This window comes from Habropoda laboriosa, unplaced genomic scaffold (assembly GCF_001263275.1).
Source record: "Habropoda laboriosa isolate 0110345459 unplaced genomic scaffold, ASM126327v1 scaffold801, whole genome shotgun sequence".
Lineage (NCBI taxonomy): Eukaryota > Metazoa > Arthropoda > Insecta > Hymenoptera > Apidae > Habropoda > Habropoda laboriosa.
In genome coordinates, this window is record NW_017101026.1 from 361,320 (window position 1) to 374,021 (window position 12,702).

Sequence of the window (12,702 nt, forward strand, 5' to 3'; positions counted from 1 at the left end):
GAAAAAGCGGTTAATTGCTTAATTAAACACCGGTCTTTTGTCGGATCCACTGACGGAAGTAGGAGACGTCGGTGTAAACTCCCGGGAAGTTTGGTGTTCCGCATCCTCTACCCCACGATACCACTCCCGCTAGGTGTCCATCGACGAAGAGAGGACCACCAGAGTCCCCTTGGCAGGAGTCTTTGCCTCCGGCCATAACACCGGCGCAAATCTGTCCCTGAGGCACTCCACCTATGGTTTTGTAAGCGTTGTCGCATTGCTTCTTGGAGATCATGGGTACGGAGACCTTGTTGAGCACCACGGGTGTTCCCGAGTTGGTGTTTCCCCAGCCGGTGATCAAAGCGTATTTGCCGACGAGAGATGCGGAACTTCCCTGGTACAGGTTAGCCGCTTTCCTAGCGCTGTTGAATTGGAACGCGTCGGAGTCGACCAGACGAAGCAGAGCGATGTCGTTGATCGGGATACCTTTTTCCGTGGTCCCATAATTTTCGTGTCTAATTACTTGTTGAACACGGTGAACGCTGCCACCAGAATTCACGTTGGTCGAGCCAGAGCGTATACGGTAGGAGCTGGCGCCGTACGTAGTGCAATGGCCGGCTGTTAACACCCAATTCTTGGCGATTATGCTGGCCCCGCAGAAATGATGACCGGATACCTGCAGGCTCACTTGGTAGGGCGCCTGGTAGATGGTAGTTTCTTCACCGCCCACGATGCGACCGTCCATCTTTACCAGGACATCGTCCACGGTCTGGTTTACGGGGTTTCCTGCAATTGAAACGCTCTTGAACCCCTTGCGCGGCGATATTTGCGGTATAGCGTTTAGAACGAGAACGGCAGCTGAGTTGTTGGAAAGTTTACACGAATATTTCAAAACTTACCGGCCACTACGGCCACGAGGGCGAGGAACACGAGAAACTTTCCTAGAAACATCCTGAAAGTTTCTTCCGCTGTGGTCGATGCGTGATGTGTGATTTCAAGTTGTCTCGCCGGTCGGTATTTATAGTGAAAATCAGTGTAACGTTGTTAGACAATCTTCTAATCTCGAAATTAATCGGAAATCTTCTTCTCGAATCGATCGCTTTATCTATTCGGTCACTTTTTCGTCCGATATTAATAGCACTCGCTGCGGAGGAGGTCAAGAGACGCGTAGCTAAACTGTTATCGATGGCTTTTAATCTAGTTTTCGAGACAGACGAAGAGAGAGAGAGAGAGTGGGTGCTATCGATCAATCGGCGTGGAGGCCGTTCAATTATTACGCACGTGTCACCAACCGAGTCGAAAACGTCACCTCGGTTCTTCCCGTTTCAATTCCAATTCCTCCCTTCGCCTCTCGATTAATTTTCAATCCGTCGAAATGTACCGATCATACTTGAAGATTGTACGTCGATCGAATCGGACGTCGTTTAATTCTTCATTTCCGCGATCGAGAGCTACGATTAACGCCGCGGATTAGCTTCGATTGGTTCGTGATACCCTCAAGGTCGTTCCTTTATGCGAAATTTTTTATCGTCGTTACTGAACCACATTGATAAAAATAAAACAAAGTACACGCTTGCCGGACAGAAGACCCGTCGACGATAGTCGATAGTCGTGGTCTAACCATTCGAGCTACTTGACTCGCAGTTCAAAAAAAAACTTACATGCACCGTGTAATTCCTTTGAATTCGTTTCACGAAGGAAATTGATTTTTATGATAATCGCTCAATTATCAGCCGTGGGAATAAGATCGATAGAGACAGCTCTGATCCCGTGGAAGTAACTTTGAAAAATAGTGTAGGGACAGGGATCGGTATACGTAGTTGAATCGATCGTGGGGAATAATGGAGGACTGAAATGAAATCAATCCTGTATTTTTCTCGCGTTCCACGTATGTACATCTCCGGAGTGCTCATCGATAGAGAATAGAACGGTGGGAATTTTGCAAGTGAAAAATTTCTACCGAATTGCCACCTTTCAAAGAGGATTCCAGTTTCCTTTCCATAGAAAAGTTGATCTTTCTCGAATGGGATCACGACCGATCGCGATGAACGCGCACGCGGCTTGGAAGGTTCAACCGAGTGGAAAATATCGCGAGGTTTTAGTTGCGACGGTGAGCATCGCGTGTCGTTGAATGCGTGGAATCACGAGGGTTTTCTAAGCTGAGAATTAAAGTAGCGTCAAGCATCGAAGCTGGCCTCGTCGTTTTCCAGTTGCTGGAGACATTTTTCATCCTGCATTCTCTTTGTTTACGCGGTATTTGGATGTAAGTTTCTCAAGTCGGGAACGGAAATGGCATCTCCCATCGTTGTAGACGACGTTCTGTTTATTCTACAATTTTTCAGGAGAAGATTTTCGTTGTTGGGGCAAACTAGGGGGATGAAATTTTCGACAAAGAATGTATCGAGGCTCGTCTGGAATATTGGCTGCTCTTAGAATTCGTCGAACATTCTCTCGTTGCAAGCTCTATTCGCAATTTCCCGGAGGATGCGTGACGAGTGTCTCGAAGATCTCCTCGAACATGACAGATTCTGAACGTTCTGAACGTTCTTCTTGGAATATCTAATTCGAGTCTATAAGGGATAAAATTGTATTTTACATACGATCGTACGGCTCTCGGGTCTGAAGTGCGCGTTCAGTTTTCCACGGGTCAAGAAGACGCGTGGAACTGCATCCCGTTTACGCGTGTTACGTCGTGAACTCATCTTAAAATTCTAAATATTTAGATAGACGGGAAAGCACGATTGGTTCTATTCTAAGAAATGGGTCATCGTTGCTGCGATATATGCATGTAGGTAAAACACGACGGTGGCCTATTGTCGGTTGATTAATTATTTATCACGAACAAGCCCCATTAGTTTCTCGGTAACACTAACAAGAGCAGTTGTTTCCTTTTTTATCCTTGTAACGTGTACAGTGGCCGTCGTCTCGTGACGACAGAATTTTTTTTAATCTCTCAACTTCGAAACGTCGCTCTGTAAGAACACACCGCACCGGCCGGCTACCGTTGGGTAGAGCGGTAAATATTTGAATTAATCTTGAGCGATACTGTTGTCTGTTGCGCATTGCTCGTCGCTGTAAAACCATACCGAGTGAGGAGTTCGTCAGCTATTCAGGCTGGTGTGTATCTACGCGAGATTCTTTGAAGCAGGCAATTCAGTTAAAAATAAACCGGTTGTCTTTCTTATTATTAGCTGCAACGATATTTTCCAACGTTCGATCCTTGGCTCGCGTTCCTGTTTCATGAATGAAATTGGAGAAACCGTAACCTTCCTCTTCTCGTCTCTTTCTCTCTCTCTTTTTCTCCAAACGCAGCGGTAGGTATAATATATTAAATATACATATACCGTGATATAATTGAAATTGTCAGAATCCTGGGACTATTACGGGTAACGCGAATTTCCACGGGATTAACGGGAAAGTTTGTGTATCGGTTTTTAAAGCTGCTCGTTGGAAAGTTAGGCTTCTATATCAGGGGAACGCACGGGTGTACAGGGAGGATTTGAAGAGCAACAGTCACGAAGCTCTGTGCTCTACTCGATTGTGAGGAAAAGTTTTATCGAGAGCTGTCAGAGGGTGTGTGTGCCGGTGACGAAAGTCCGACTCTATTCTACCATCGAGTTTCCGGTCTATCAAAGACCACCGCGTACCACAGCGCTGCCGATTGAGAAGAAGCGGATAAATGTAGGGAGAGCCGGAAATTCCTAACGAAACAGGAGCTCCCTCCCTCTCTCTCCCTCTGTTCGACGTAGGAAAATTCCGTTAGAGATTCGAGGTATCCTGGCGTGTATAGGGAAAACAAGCTGTTGCTGCGAACGACAATAACGTTACACCGGTATATAGGGGAAAGATGGCCTCTTTGTGCGCGTGTCGGTTGGAAGGAAGAACATAAGTCGAACACGGTATTACCGCTCGACGACCTCGGTTGACCCGAAACGGAAGCTAAGGGGGGTGGTGGTAGCAGAGCTTGATTCTCTGTCTACCCCGTGACGTCAGTGGAGAGGTGGAAAAGAGGAGGAGGAGGTTGTTGCTGCGTATCGAAGAGATACCGACTGACCGACCCCATTTACCACCGCTTTTAGTTCGCCATCGCTTTGGCCCAGGAGTATCATCTCAGCTTCCATGGATACAGAGGGAGAGAAAGAATCTGCAGATTTTCTTCTTGTCTCGAGCAGATCCGGACTTGGTTATGAGAGTGGGGAGATGTGAAATATCAATCGGATAGGTTGTTTATCTCCGAAGGAATTTGAAATTCAGATGCAAAGTCGGTGCCATTATTCCGTTTAATTACCGATGCCGGCACGTGTGGCTGTGCCAACTCTTATTGGGATCGGGCGCGCTCGTCTCTCTCTCTCTCTCTCTCTCTCTCTCTCCCCGTTGTCGAGTTATTTCGGGAATGTACGAAGGACACTCGGCTAGATCACGAAAATACTGTCCCTGGGGTCAAGGCCGTCGATTTAATATGCATTCGGACCATTTATAATAACTGTAAATTCTAACCGTGTGTATGTCTGCGCTTGCGCGTAACAGAAACTTGTAGTTATTAACCACGGTAAATATCGGTAGCGTTCGTTAGAAAGAACGATCGCGTTGGAACCAGCGAGGATTTATCAGCGACGCAGCGGCAGCTACCTTTCATCTCGTAACTCTCGTATCTCGCGCAAAAAGCGAGAGAAGAGAAAAAAACATGTCCCGTTGGTTGAAACGACGATTTAAAGAAATTAACGCCGTTTACTGAAATTTCTTAAGGACCGATATTTTCCACAATTGTGAAATACGTTTGGGTTTATAATCGCTGGCATAATACACTCGTACTAATTACTAATTGCAACATTAATTGCATTCCGGGTTGAAATTAACGTCTCTAGAGCACTCGTATCGCAGGACACGCGTGGCAACGAATTTCACCCTGGCATTTCTCCAGTGTCCCCTGAAGGTGGCCAAAGGGGAGTTATCGTTCAAGTGTTTAACGACATATCGATCGTGTTAGATGTAAATGATTCTTGATCGTCGATAACGATCCGTACGCGCTCAGACAAGAAATTAATGAAAATTGTCTGGCGATAAGGTGACATCACTTGGCAAACTCGAAACGATTAGAACGTTGTATTCTAAGATTCATTTTCTGTTGGTGAACGTAACGGGCGAAAAGTTTCTCTTAAAATAGACGCGGAGCTTGAAGTAACGCGAATACAATATGCGCGTGTATATCGAAGCAGTTTTCGATAGAAAACTTCATATCCGCCTACCTCATCCGCATTTCCGAATGTCGATTCTTTCGCAACCACCTCCTTGGGAGTTTTTAATACTTGGAACAGTCGCTGGTTCTTCATGCCCTTCCAAGTTCGACCTTTCATGCGAATCGGTTGCGCAGACGAAAACCAGCGAGCCGATATTCTTCCGATACGCCTACCTTCTATTCCTATTCTCCTCGTCGTATATTCGTTTCTTCGTTCTCGCGAGTATTTATCAATTAAGGAAACTTGAACGCTCGAAAGCCCGAGCACTGGTTAGTTTCTAGTAGAGGAGATGAAGCTGTTTCGAGCTTAATTCACGCGATGTTTTTGCATTAAAAGCGAAATGTTCTCATGTGCATACACGCGTATGTACAATATGCATATGCTCGTATATAATTGTCCTACTTTACCGGAATACGGTTTACGGCATAAGGCAAAAGAGGGCACGTAACTACGTAGGACAATTATAGGGATAATGGAACATGTCCTCGTCCTTCTAGTGTCGTCGTCGTCGTCTACTACGCGATGTCTACTTTTAGCGAACCAGTCATTTTTGAAGAAGCGCAGATAAAAGAGGAGACCAAGGTTTTTTCGAGTGGGTTATTAACCCTGTTTCGCTTCATTCAACTTCTACGCCTATCCCTTATCACTCTAAATTCGCATTCGTACGCTAGTTTATTTCGACGCTTTGAACAGACTCGAGCCATTTTCCGGCCAATTTCTACGGACGGTTTGCAAGCGAGCAATTGGTAGGAACAGGTTGAAAATGTCTGACTAGTAAGGGAACGTACTACTGTGTCACGGCACCGAATTTATTGCACGATCTTCTCGTAAAAATCGACGTAGGTGATTAACCTAGAGTTAACGCAAATCGTACGCACACACAGGAACAACGCGAATATTTCGTATCGAGATAGAACTCGTTACGGACGATTATTACGACGTTCGGAGAAGAAGATGGTTCGGCTGAAATGAAGTGTAGAAAGCGAGGATAACGGTGTTTGACGGGGATGTTGGAGGCACGAGAATATCTCGGGGTCTCGATGTCTCTCCGTTGCAATATCGGTTCATACAATCGAGTGGGCACTCGAGGTACTTGTCAGGGATGGATGGAAGCTCCCCTCGATAAAATATATGCGGAAGAACGAGCCTTAAGTACGACACGAAGGTCCAACCGACCATAAATTACGAAGCGTTCAAGCTCGTTCCTTAACGAGAAATTTTCCCTTTAATTAAACAGAGGAACTAAACCTTTCGGAATCTGGTGTTCCGTTAACGATTGACGATTACGAAAGATAATGTCGATCGAAATTTCTAAACGTTTCGTAGAGATATCGTAATATGTAATCGGCGTGGTTATATTTATGTACATACTTAGATTCATATGTACGACTGCGTTTCAACGAATACACTCGCTAGACACGTGGACGATTATCGATCGTTGATTATTATGAGACGATTAGACCGAATTTTGTTACCGATGTAAGCGATGCGTGTCAACGGTGTCGCAGTTAAAAAAGAAACAATGATCAATCGATAGACTTTAATACGACGCAATTGATAGCCTTCTAAGATTGGATTCAGACTGTATTGATATCGATATAAGACGACTTGGAGATGAAATCTCGCAGTCTCGAGGGCCTTTTTCGTATATTTGATACTCGTTTCGATAACGCGAAGAAACTCACGTCACCGGAGGAGATTCGTCGATACTACGTTCCTGCCAATATAAATCCTACCTATGTTTACTCGCAAACTTTTCAAAACAACGTCATTTTTATTAACTGTTTCAACGTTGTTTCGGCATGTACAGAAAGTACATGTTTCGTTGGAATCGTTTTTAAACGGGTGAAAGTTAGGAATTAGAATAGAAAATGTAGAGGGAAACGTGTAACGTCTAAAGACAAATCTGTAACGTATTTTCCACACCGATGATCCACTTTCACTCGAGCCGGGAATCGAGTTTAATCATCGATCATCCGTTATCGCGATGTGTCTTGAAATTATAGCCGGTTGTTTGTTCGCGATCGTGTGTTGGTACGATGCATTTTTCAGTGGATTTGATCAGGTCAGAATAATCGTAAGAAACGGCTCGGCTCGTGCAGATATAGAACGAAGCGGTAAGTTGGTCGAAGTTCTTTCATGCGGTGAATCGAGGTGAATCGTGCGCGGAAGTTGATAAAAGTTAGTCGGACAATGGGCAATAGGGGCCGGTAGACAGCTCGTACACAGGACCCTAGCTGTCCTGTTCTAAAATTATCATACCAATGGAATTTCTTCGGCGATAAACGGCTGTATCCGTCGTGGAGAGAAGAAGAAGAAAAACGTGGGACATGTTTTAGTAGTGCAGGTCTAGCCGATAACGAGAGCTAGTCCAGCTAAAGTCAAACAGGTGCGATCGTTCTCACGTATAGTAGGTTTGATCAGTGTCGTAGATGACGATTTCCTTGAATCCATCGCTGATAATTCGATTAATATTTCATAAGTGTGTGTGTGGAAACTTTGTCGTTGGAATTATTCGTAAACGTCGATCACCGGTGCAATACCTTAAGCAACTGCGTACTTGGAAGCGGTGGACGTTTATGTAGAGACAGAGGGACGTCGAGGTTAATTGGCAGTCTTGAGAGTCCCAGAAAAGTTCCATCGAGCTTGTTCGTGTATCGAGAGGCAGCTCGTTCGACTCTTGTAAAGTTCATGAATACGAGTTGGTGAATTCCGGTCGGAGTAGTAGCTAGAGCCAGGTTGAAAACGAGTTCGCGTTGCAAAATATCTTCTCAAATGTTTTCTCGCGCGTGCTTCCCTCGCAATACCAGTTTTATTACAATAGTTTCTTTTTAAGGTATTATCACGATCGTAATGCCTCAAGGTCAGGGTAAATTACTTCCTTCCTCCCCATTTCTCCCCCTCTTATCGATGCAAACTCTCTTACTCGCTGCACCACTCTGCTGCGTACGACCGTACTGTACGAGTCGCGTCGTTTCGAAGAGCACGCGAAATATTTGTCAGATACTGTCGTCGCGGTGCACTTTCCGATGGAATTTTTCCCTCGCGGTAGGAAACGGATGGAAAGATAATATTTTTCGTTTCCTCGAACTTTGTTGACAATGCGGCGTGCCCGAGGGATTACAAGTCGCGTTATATTCTTCAGCTTTAGCGCGACGATGTGCGTGCACGTACCTTTACCTATACTCGTCTCTCGTCACCAAGAAACGGTGCCAAGGTACAAAATTGTCGCAGCGTGCGTACACGTATAACGTGTGCAACGCGCCACTTGATATATTCCTACCGATCTTCCTCTATGCTAAAACTACAGGATCCCTCTACCTACATATGTACATCTGAAGTTTTCACGAATTTACGAATGCTTTTTCAACAGCGTTATTCTAGTTATTACGAAAAAGGGACGCCTACGCAAAAACAGCATGCTCGATCGATAAAGAAAGAGAGAGAGAGAGAGAGCTGGCTGTCGGATATTGCCAGTTGTTGACGGTTCTCCTTGCCACCGCATAATTTCATCGATTTCCGCGCGTTATCGGTATTGTTCCTCGCGATAATTCCACGTATCCGTCGTAAATCTGCGTCAACAATATCCTCGAGAAACGATAGCTTTATCATCTTAGCATCGCGACGACGTATTATTCGTTTCCCTTTCATTCACCAATCTTCCGCGCGATAGACGGTCGAGACACGGAGTCGCCTTACAAGCGACAATTGTTGTCACATTTTTCCACGGAAAAGTTGCAGAAAAGATTACGCTATACCTCCGTAATTTTCCCAGAAATACGTGTACACGTTACTTTATTCCTGACACGTTAACCTTATTTCGCTGCGAGCCAGTGACACGAACCGATTCGGTATTTTTAAAAGCGTGCTCCAGCAGCAGGTTTACACGCGAACGATTAACCAGAACCTTGTAAAACCTTGTGGAACCTCTTTCTTCGTGACGTGCGTTATGATAGGGACGAGGATAGATTAACGAGGGCTGTACACATGAATTTCTTAGGGTACGTACGTAGGTAGATCAGACAACGGTAAACCAGCCGGGTCGTTTCGCCTTATCAACACATATGGTTCTGTTACACGCGACGTGTTTCCTACGTGGACACGTTAGGCCGACGTTAATGCACCACGCCGCGTTTCATGGCGACGCTGCCCTGTCGTTTCTCGTTTAATATTCACGTGCTTGTCACACGAGCTACGTGCGTTTTATGCGCGTCCCAACCTTTTAATCCAGCCGATAAACATATTTTCACCTATCCCGTCGTTCACCGATTAATATCACAATAGGTGCGCAAGAACGGGATACTCGATGTGAAACGCGTGGCAACGCGTGACCTCGATGGCGTTCAATCCTCGCCGCCAAGTCAGGATTTATCCCAAGGGGAGGGGGAGAGGCATCGATCCACTCGTTTCTAACATTTAACGTGGAGCTTTGGGAGAGTGGCTTCCGAGTGATTTAAAGTAACGAAAGAACTTTGGGAATATTTCTGTTCTCCGTTCCAAAGGGGATGGAGTAGTTGGCTGGAACTTGGAGAGGAACCTAAAAGTGTCCTGTTTTTCTTTCACCTGGCTTCCTTCCCTCGAACAAGAGACCTCCTGCTCCGCGAAGTAATTATTCAGCAAGAATTGTTCTAGCTTTCTGCTGAAAAAAAAAAAGAAAGAAGCAGGTTGTTCGTTCGAGATGCTTCTTCGGAAAAACATAACTATATAGCTAGCATGGTTTAGTACAGAGTATGCACGAATCGGGCCACGGGGCCAAGGTTGAACGTTGGTTGTTACTAACGTTGCTGGCAACACCCCGATAGTTGGTCAGCGGCAATTCCGAGAAAGCTGGCGCGACTTAGCGTCGCGATGCTCTAAGATCGTACCAACTCTGTATGTGTGCGCGTGTGTCTACCTACCAGCACGACAAATCTGTAGACCGCCGATCTACCGTTTTCCTATTTTCTCCGTTATTATTACAAATATCGGTCGCACGCAGGCTGGGATAGAATCGCTGGGAACGGTGTATACCGACGTTTGACCGATTATCGCCGATCTTTTCCACTCCGAGCAGGAAACAAGCGACAGACCAACAGTCGGCTGACTAATGAAATCAGTTTCCAATCGCTCGGCTACGTTACTTTACTCGCGAAGATACGATTGTACCCCAGTCTGTACGGGACTTGACGCATCAGGCTGTATAAACGAAAGGTGTTACATCGTGGGACGATTAATCCACGCTCGGTGTAACCCGTGAAAATTTCAAGTACCCTCGAAGATCTAACCCGTTATACATAATATACATGTACATGTATATGTTTACAGATGGCAGTTGCGAATGCTGGTCGACGTTGAACACGACACGAGCCACTGAGGGGATCTTTTGCTCGAGGAAGCGAACGAGAAGCGGCGAGAAGGAAGATGAGAGTCCGCGAAAGTTGAAGTAAAAACCTGCACAACGAACAGCAACAGCCTGCCTCGTCCATTGCGACCAGCCACATATCTCACGTTAAGGTGAGCTCTACTTGTACATTCTATCTCTTGGTTGACGAGAGAAAAAAATTAAATATACTTCCAAGTTATCATTCGCGACATTCCCCGGGAGATTCTGTTCGATTTTTCGTTGCGCGGAAAAAAGAAGCTAGGAGAGGAATCGAGGAGGAGAATTCCACCGCAAACGAAAAATCGAAGCGTACAAGACGTTCCACGGGAGACGTGACTTGAAATATTCAGTTCGATTGGTGTCTGGATTTTCAAGATTTACCATAGACCGTGTACGAAACATTCTTAACGGAAAACAGGATAATCGAGTCTGAAAGTTCCAGTCCCGAGGAAAATTATATTTGATCCGGTGGAAAGACTTGGATTAGATGGATCGATTCTACGTAGAAAAGAATTGTAGATCCTTGTAAGAATCTCGGTTCTAGAGCCATATTTCTTTTCTATCGTTTCATCCCGCGGTCCGTAAAGTTGGCGTGGAAGTTTCCGGGCCCTAGACTTGCCAACTTATTGGCAAGTTGTTCAGAAGTTGCACCTGCGATCGAGCTATTCCCTCGTATTATGAAATGAAATCAATCGATGCTCGATTTGATTCATTGCTTCCACGGTGTGTTACGTGCGTTGAACGGCGGGGAGTGGAGAAAATCGATCTGAAAGCGATTGTTGGAAAATTAACGCTACGATGTTCCCCGTCTTGTCTATCTGAAATTTAAAGCACGCTAACGGAAAAATATCGAAGCTGTTCTTCTCCTTGAGACCGAGAATAGTATGTACGTAGGTATAAAAAGTTTGTCGCATTTAGTGGAAGGTGTCGTGACGAAAAGAACAGGCCGAACGAGGAGACATTTATCGCGTAAAGAATTCAAGGAATAACTGGTTAAGTGGTTCACGGTGAAATTGCAGCGACCCGCTTTCGAGAAGCTTAAATCTCGTCCTTAACCTAGCTAGTTGATTCAGCACCTTCACCTTTGCGTGATGTTATCGACTTGCTCGAGCCTGGCAAAATAGGGGATTCCGTGTTTAAGCGGATCGGCGAAAGTCGTCGATAAAATCCATCGTCCTGCACGCTGCTCTTCACAATCGAGAATTTCCCGGAGAATAGAGGTGGGGGGAGGGGGGGGGCAAAGGTGTATCGTAAAATTGTGAAAATATGTTTAGCAGCGTGTACCGCGATAATGGCCAACCTTTTTCCGCATCTTGTCTGCAACGGTGTTCTATAAATTGGCGGTAACGGCGGAGAAAGAGAGGAAGCTAACGCGCAGAATCTTGGAATTGTTCGATTGGTCGAAAGGAAAGTCGAAAAAGCAGGTGAAGTATGTTGAAATCTATCCGGGGAATTTGCAGGGAGATAAAGGGAGACGCGTTGTTTGCGCGGCGCGGCGCGCCGTCTCGTTAGAAGGGGCAGAGAGAAACATCATTGGTCGTTCCTTAATTACAGGAATTGAACGAAAGCTATCGTAGAAATTGTGTTACTCAAAATATTACACGTCTGTCCTAGATCGAGGGCGACGTGCCGGTAGGGTGTGGGTGGCGCTGGCGCCCTCGTGTCTGCTGTTCTAGATACTGTGTCTCTCCCGTTAATTTACAAACCGCGAATCCTTCACCGCGCATAGATCCTTTGGCGAAATCTAGCCAGAATCGATATTGCCGAACGATCGCGATCCATTTCCAAAGGGGCACACAATTCTGCCGACATAAGCAAACGGCCAAAGAGGAAGAGGAAAAGGAAGAAAATCTCGTCGCGTAGTCGAGAGAATGACCAGGGTGAGTAAGAGAGAGTGAGAGAGGGCATCTGACGCGTCGCTCTCGACGAGAGAAATAAACTCGACGTTTATTCAGTGGGTAAAATCAGGAGGAAAAGCACGGAGCAATCGAGAGTGTGCCTAAGTACGTCGGGATGTGCGCGCGAAAGAGAATTTCGCGGTAGAGTCCCGTGGGTAGGAAAACAGGGTGTCGCGTCGCGGCGCTGCGTACGAAAGATATCCTGCAACGGGCAAAGGAAATGGTG

General features: G+C 45.8%; 2 protein-coding genes across 2 annotated transcripts in view; one reads left to right on the plus strand and one right to left on the minus strand.

Moving 5' to 3' along the window:
- Positions 1 to 22: 22 nt before the first annotated feature.
- On the minus strand, positions 23 to 945 carry LOC108577951 (trypsin beta-like). Its single transcript, XM_017941183.1, has 2 exons — positions 879 to 945; positions 23 to 765 (listed from the first exon to the last, which is right to left on the minus strand). Exons 1-2 carry the CDS (start codon positions 928 to 930, stop codon positions 23 to 25), a joined length of 795 nt encoding a protein of 264 aa, XP_017796672.1. The 5' UTR covers positions 931 to 945.
- Positions 946 to 10,603: 9,658 nt separating this feature from the next.
- LOC108577949 (glutamate-gated chloride channel) overlaps positions 10,604 to 12,702 on the plus strand; it is a 31,807-nt gene continuing 29,708 nt past the window's right edge. The window contains exon 1 of the mRNA XM_017941181.1: positions 10,604 to 10,709. The gene's annotated coding sequence lies outside the window, so the exon portion shown is untranslated. The remainder of the gene's footprint in view (positions 10,710 to 12,702) is intronic.

Bases quoted from the DNA above. Each gene is read 5' to 3' on its own strand.
- LOC108577951 (XM_017941183.1), bottom strand. From the start codon at position 930: ATGTTTCTAGGAAAGTTTCTCGTGTTCCTCGCCCTCGTGGCCGTAGTG. The intron at 766-878 runs GTAAGTTTTGAA...TTTCAATTGCAG, and splicing joins CCTCGTGGCCGTAGTGGCCG to GAAACCCCGTAAACCAGACC.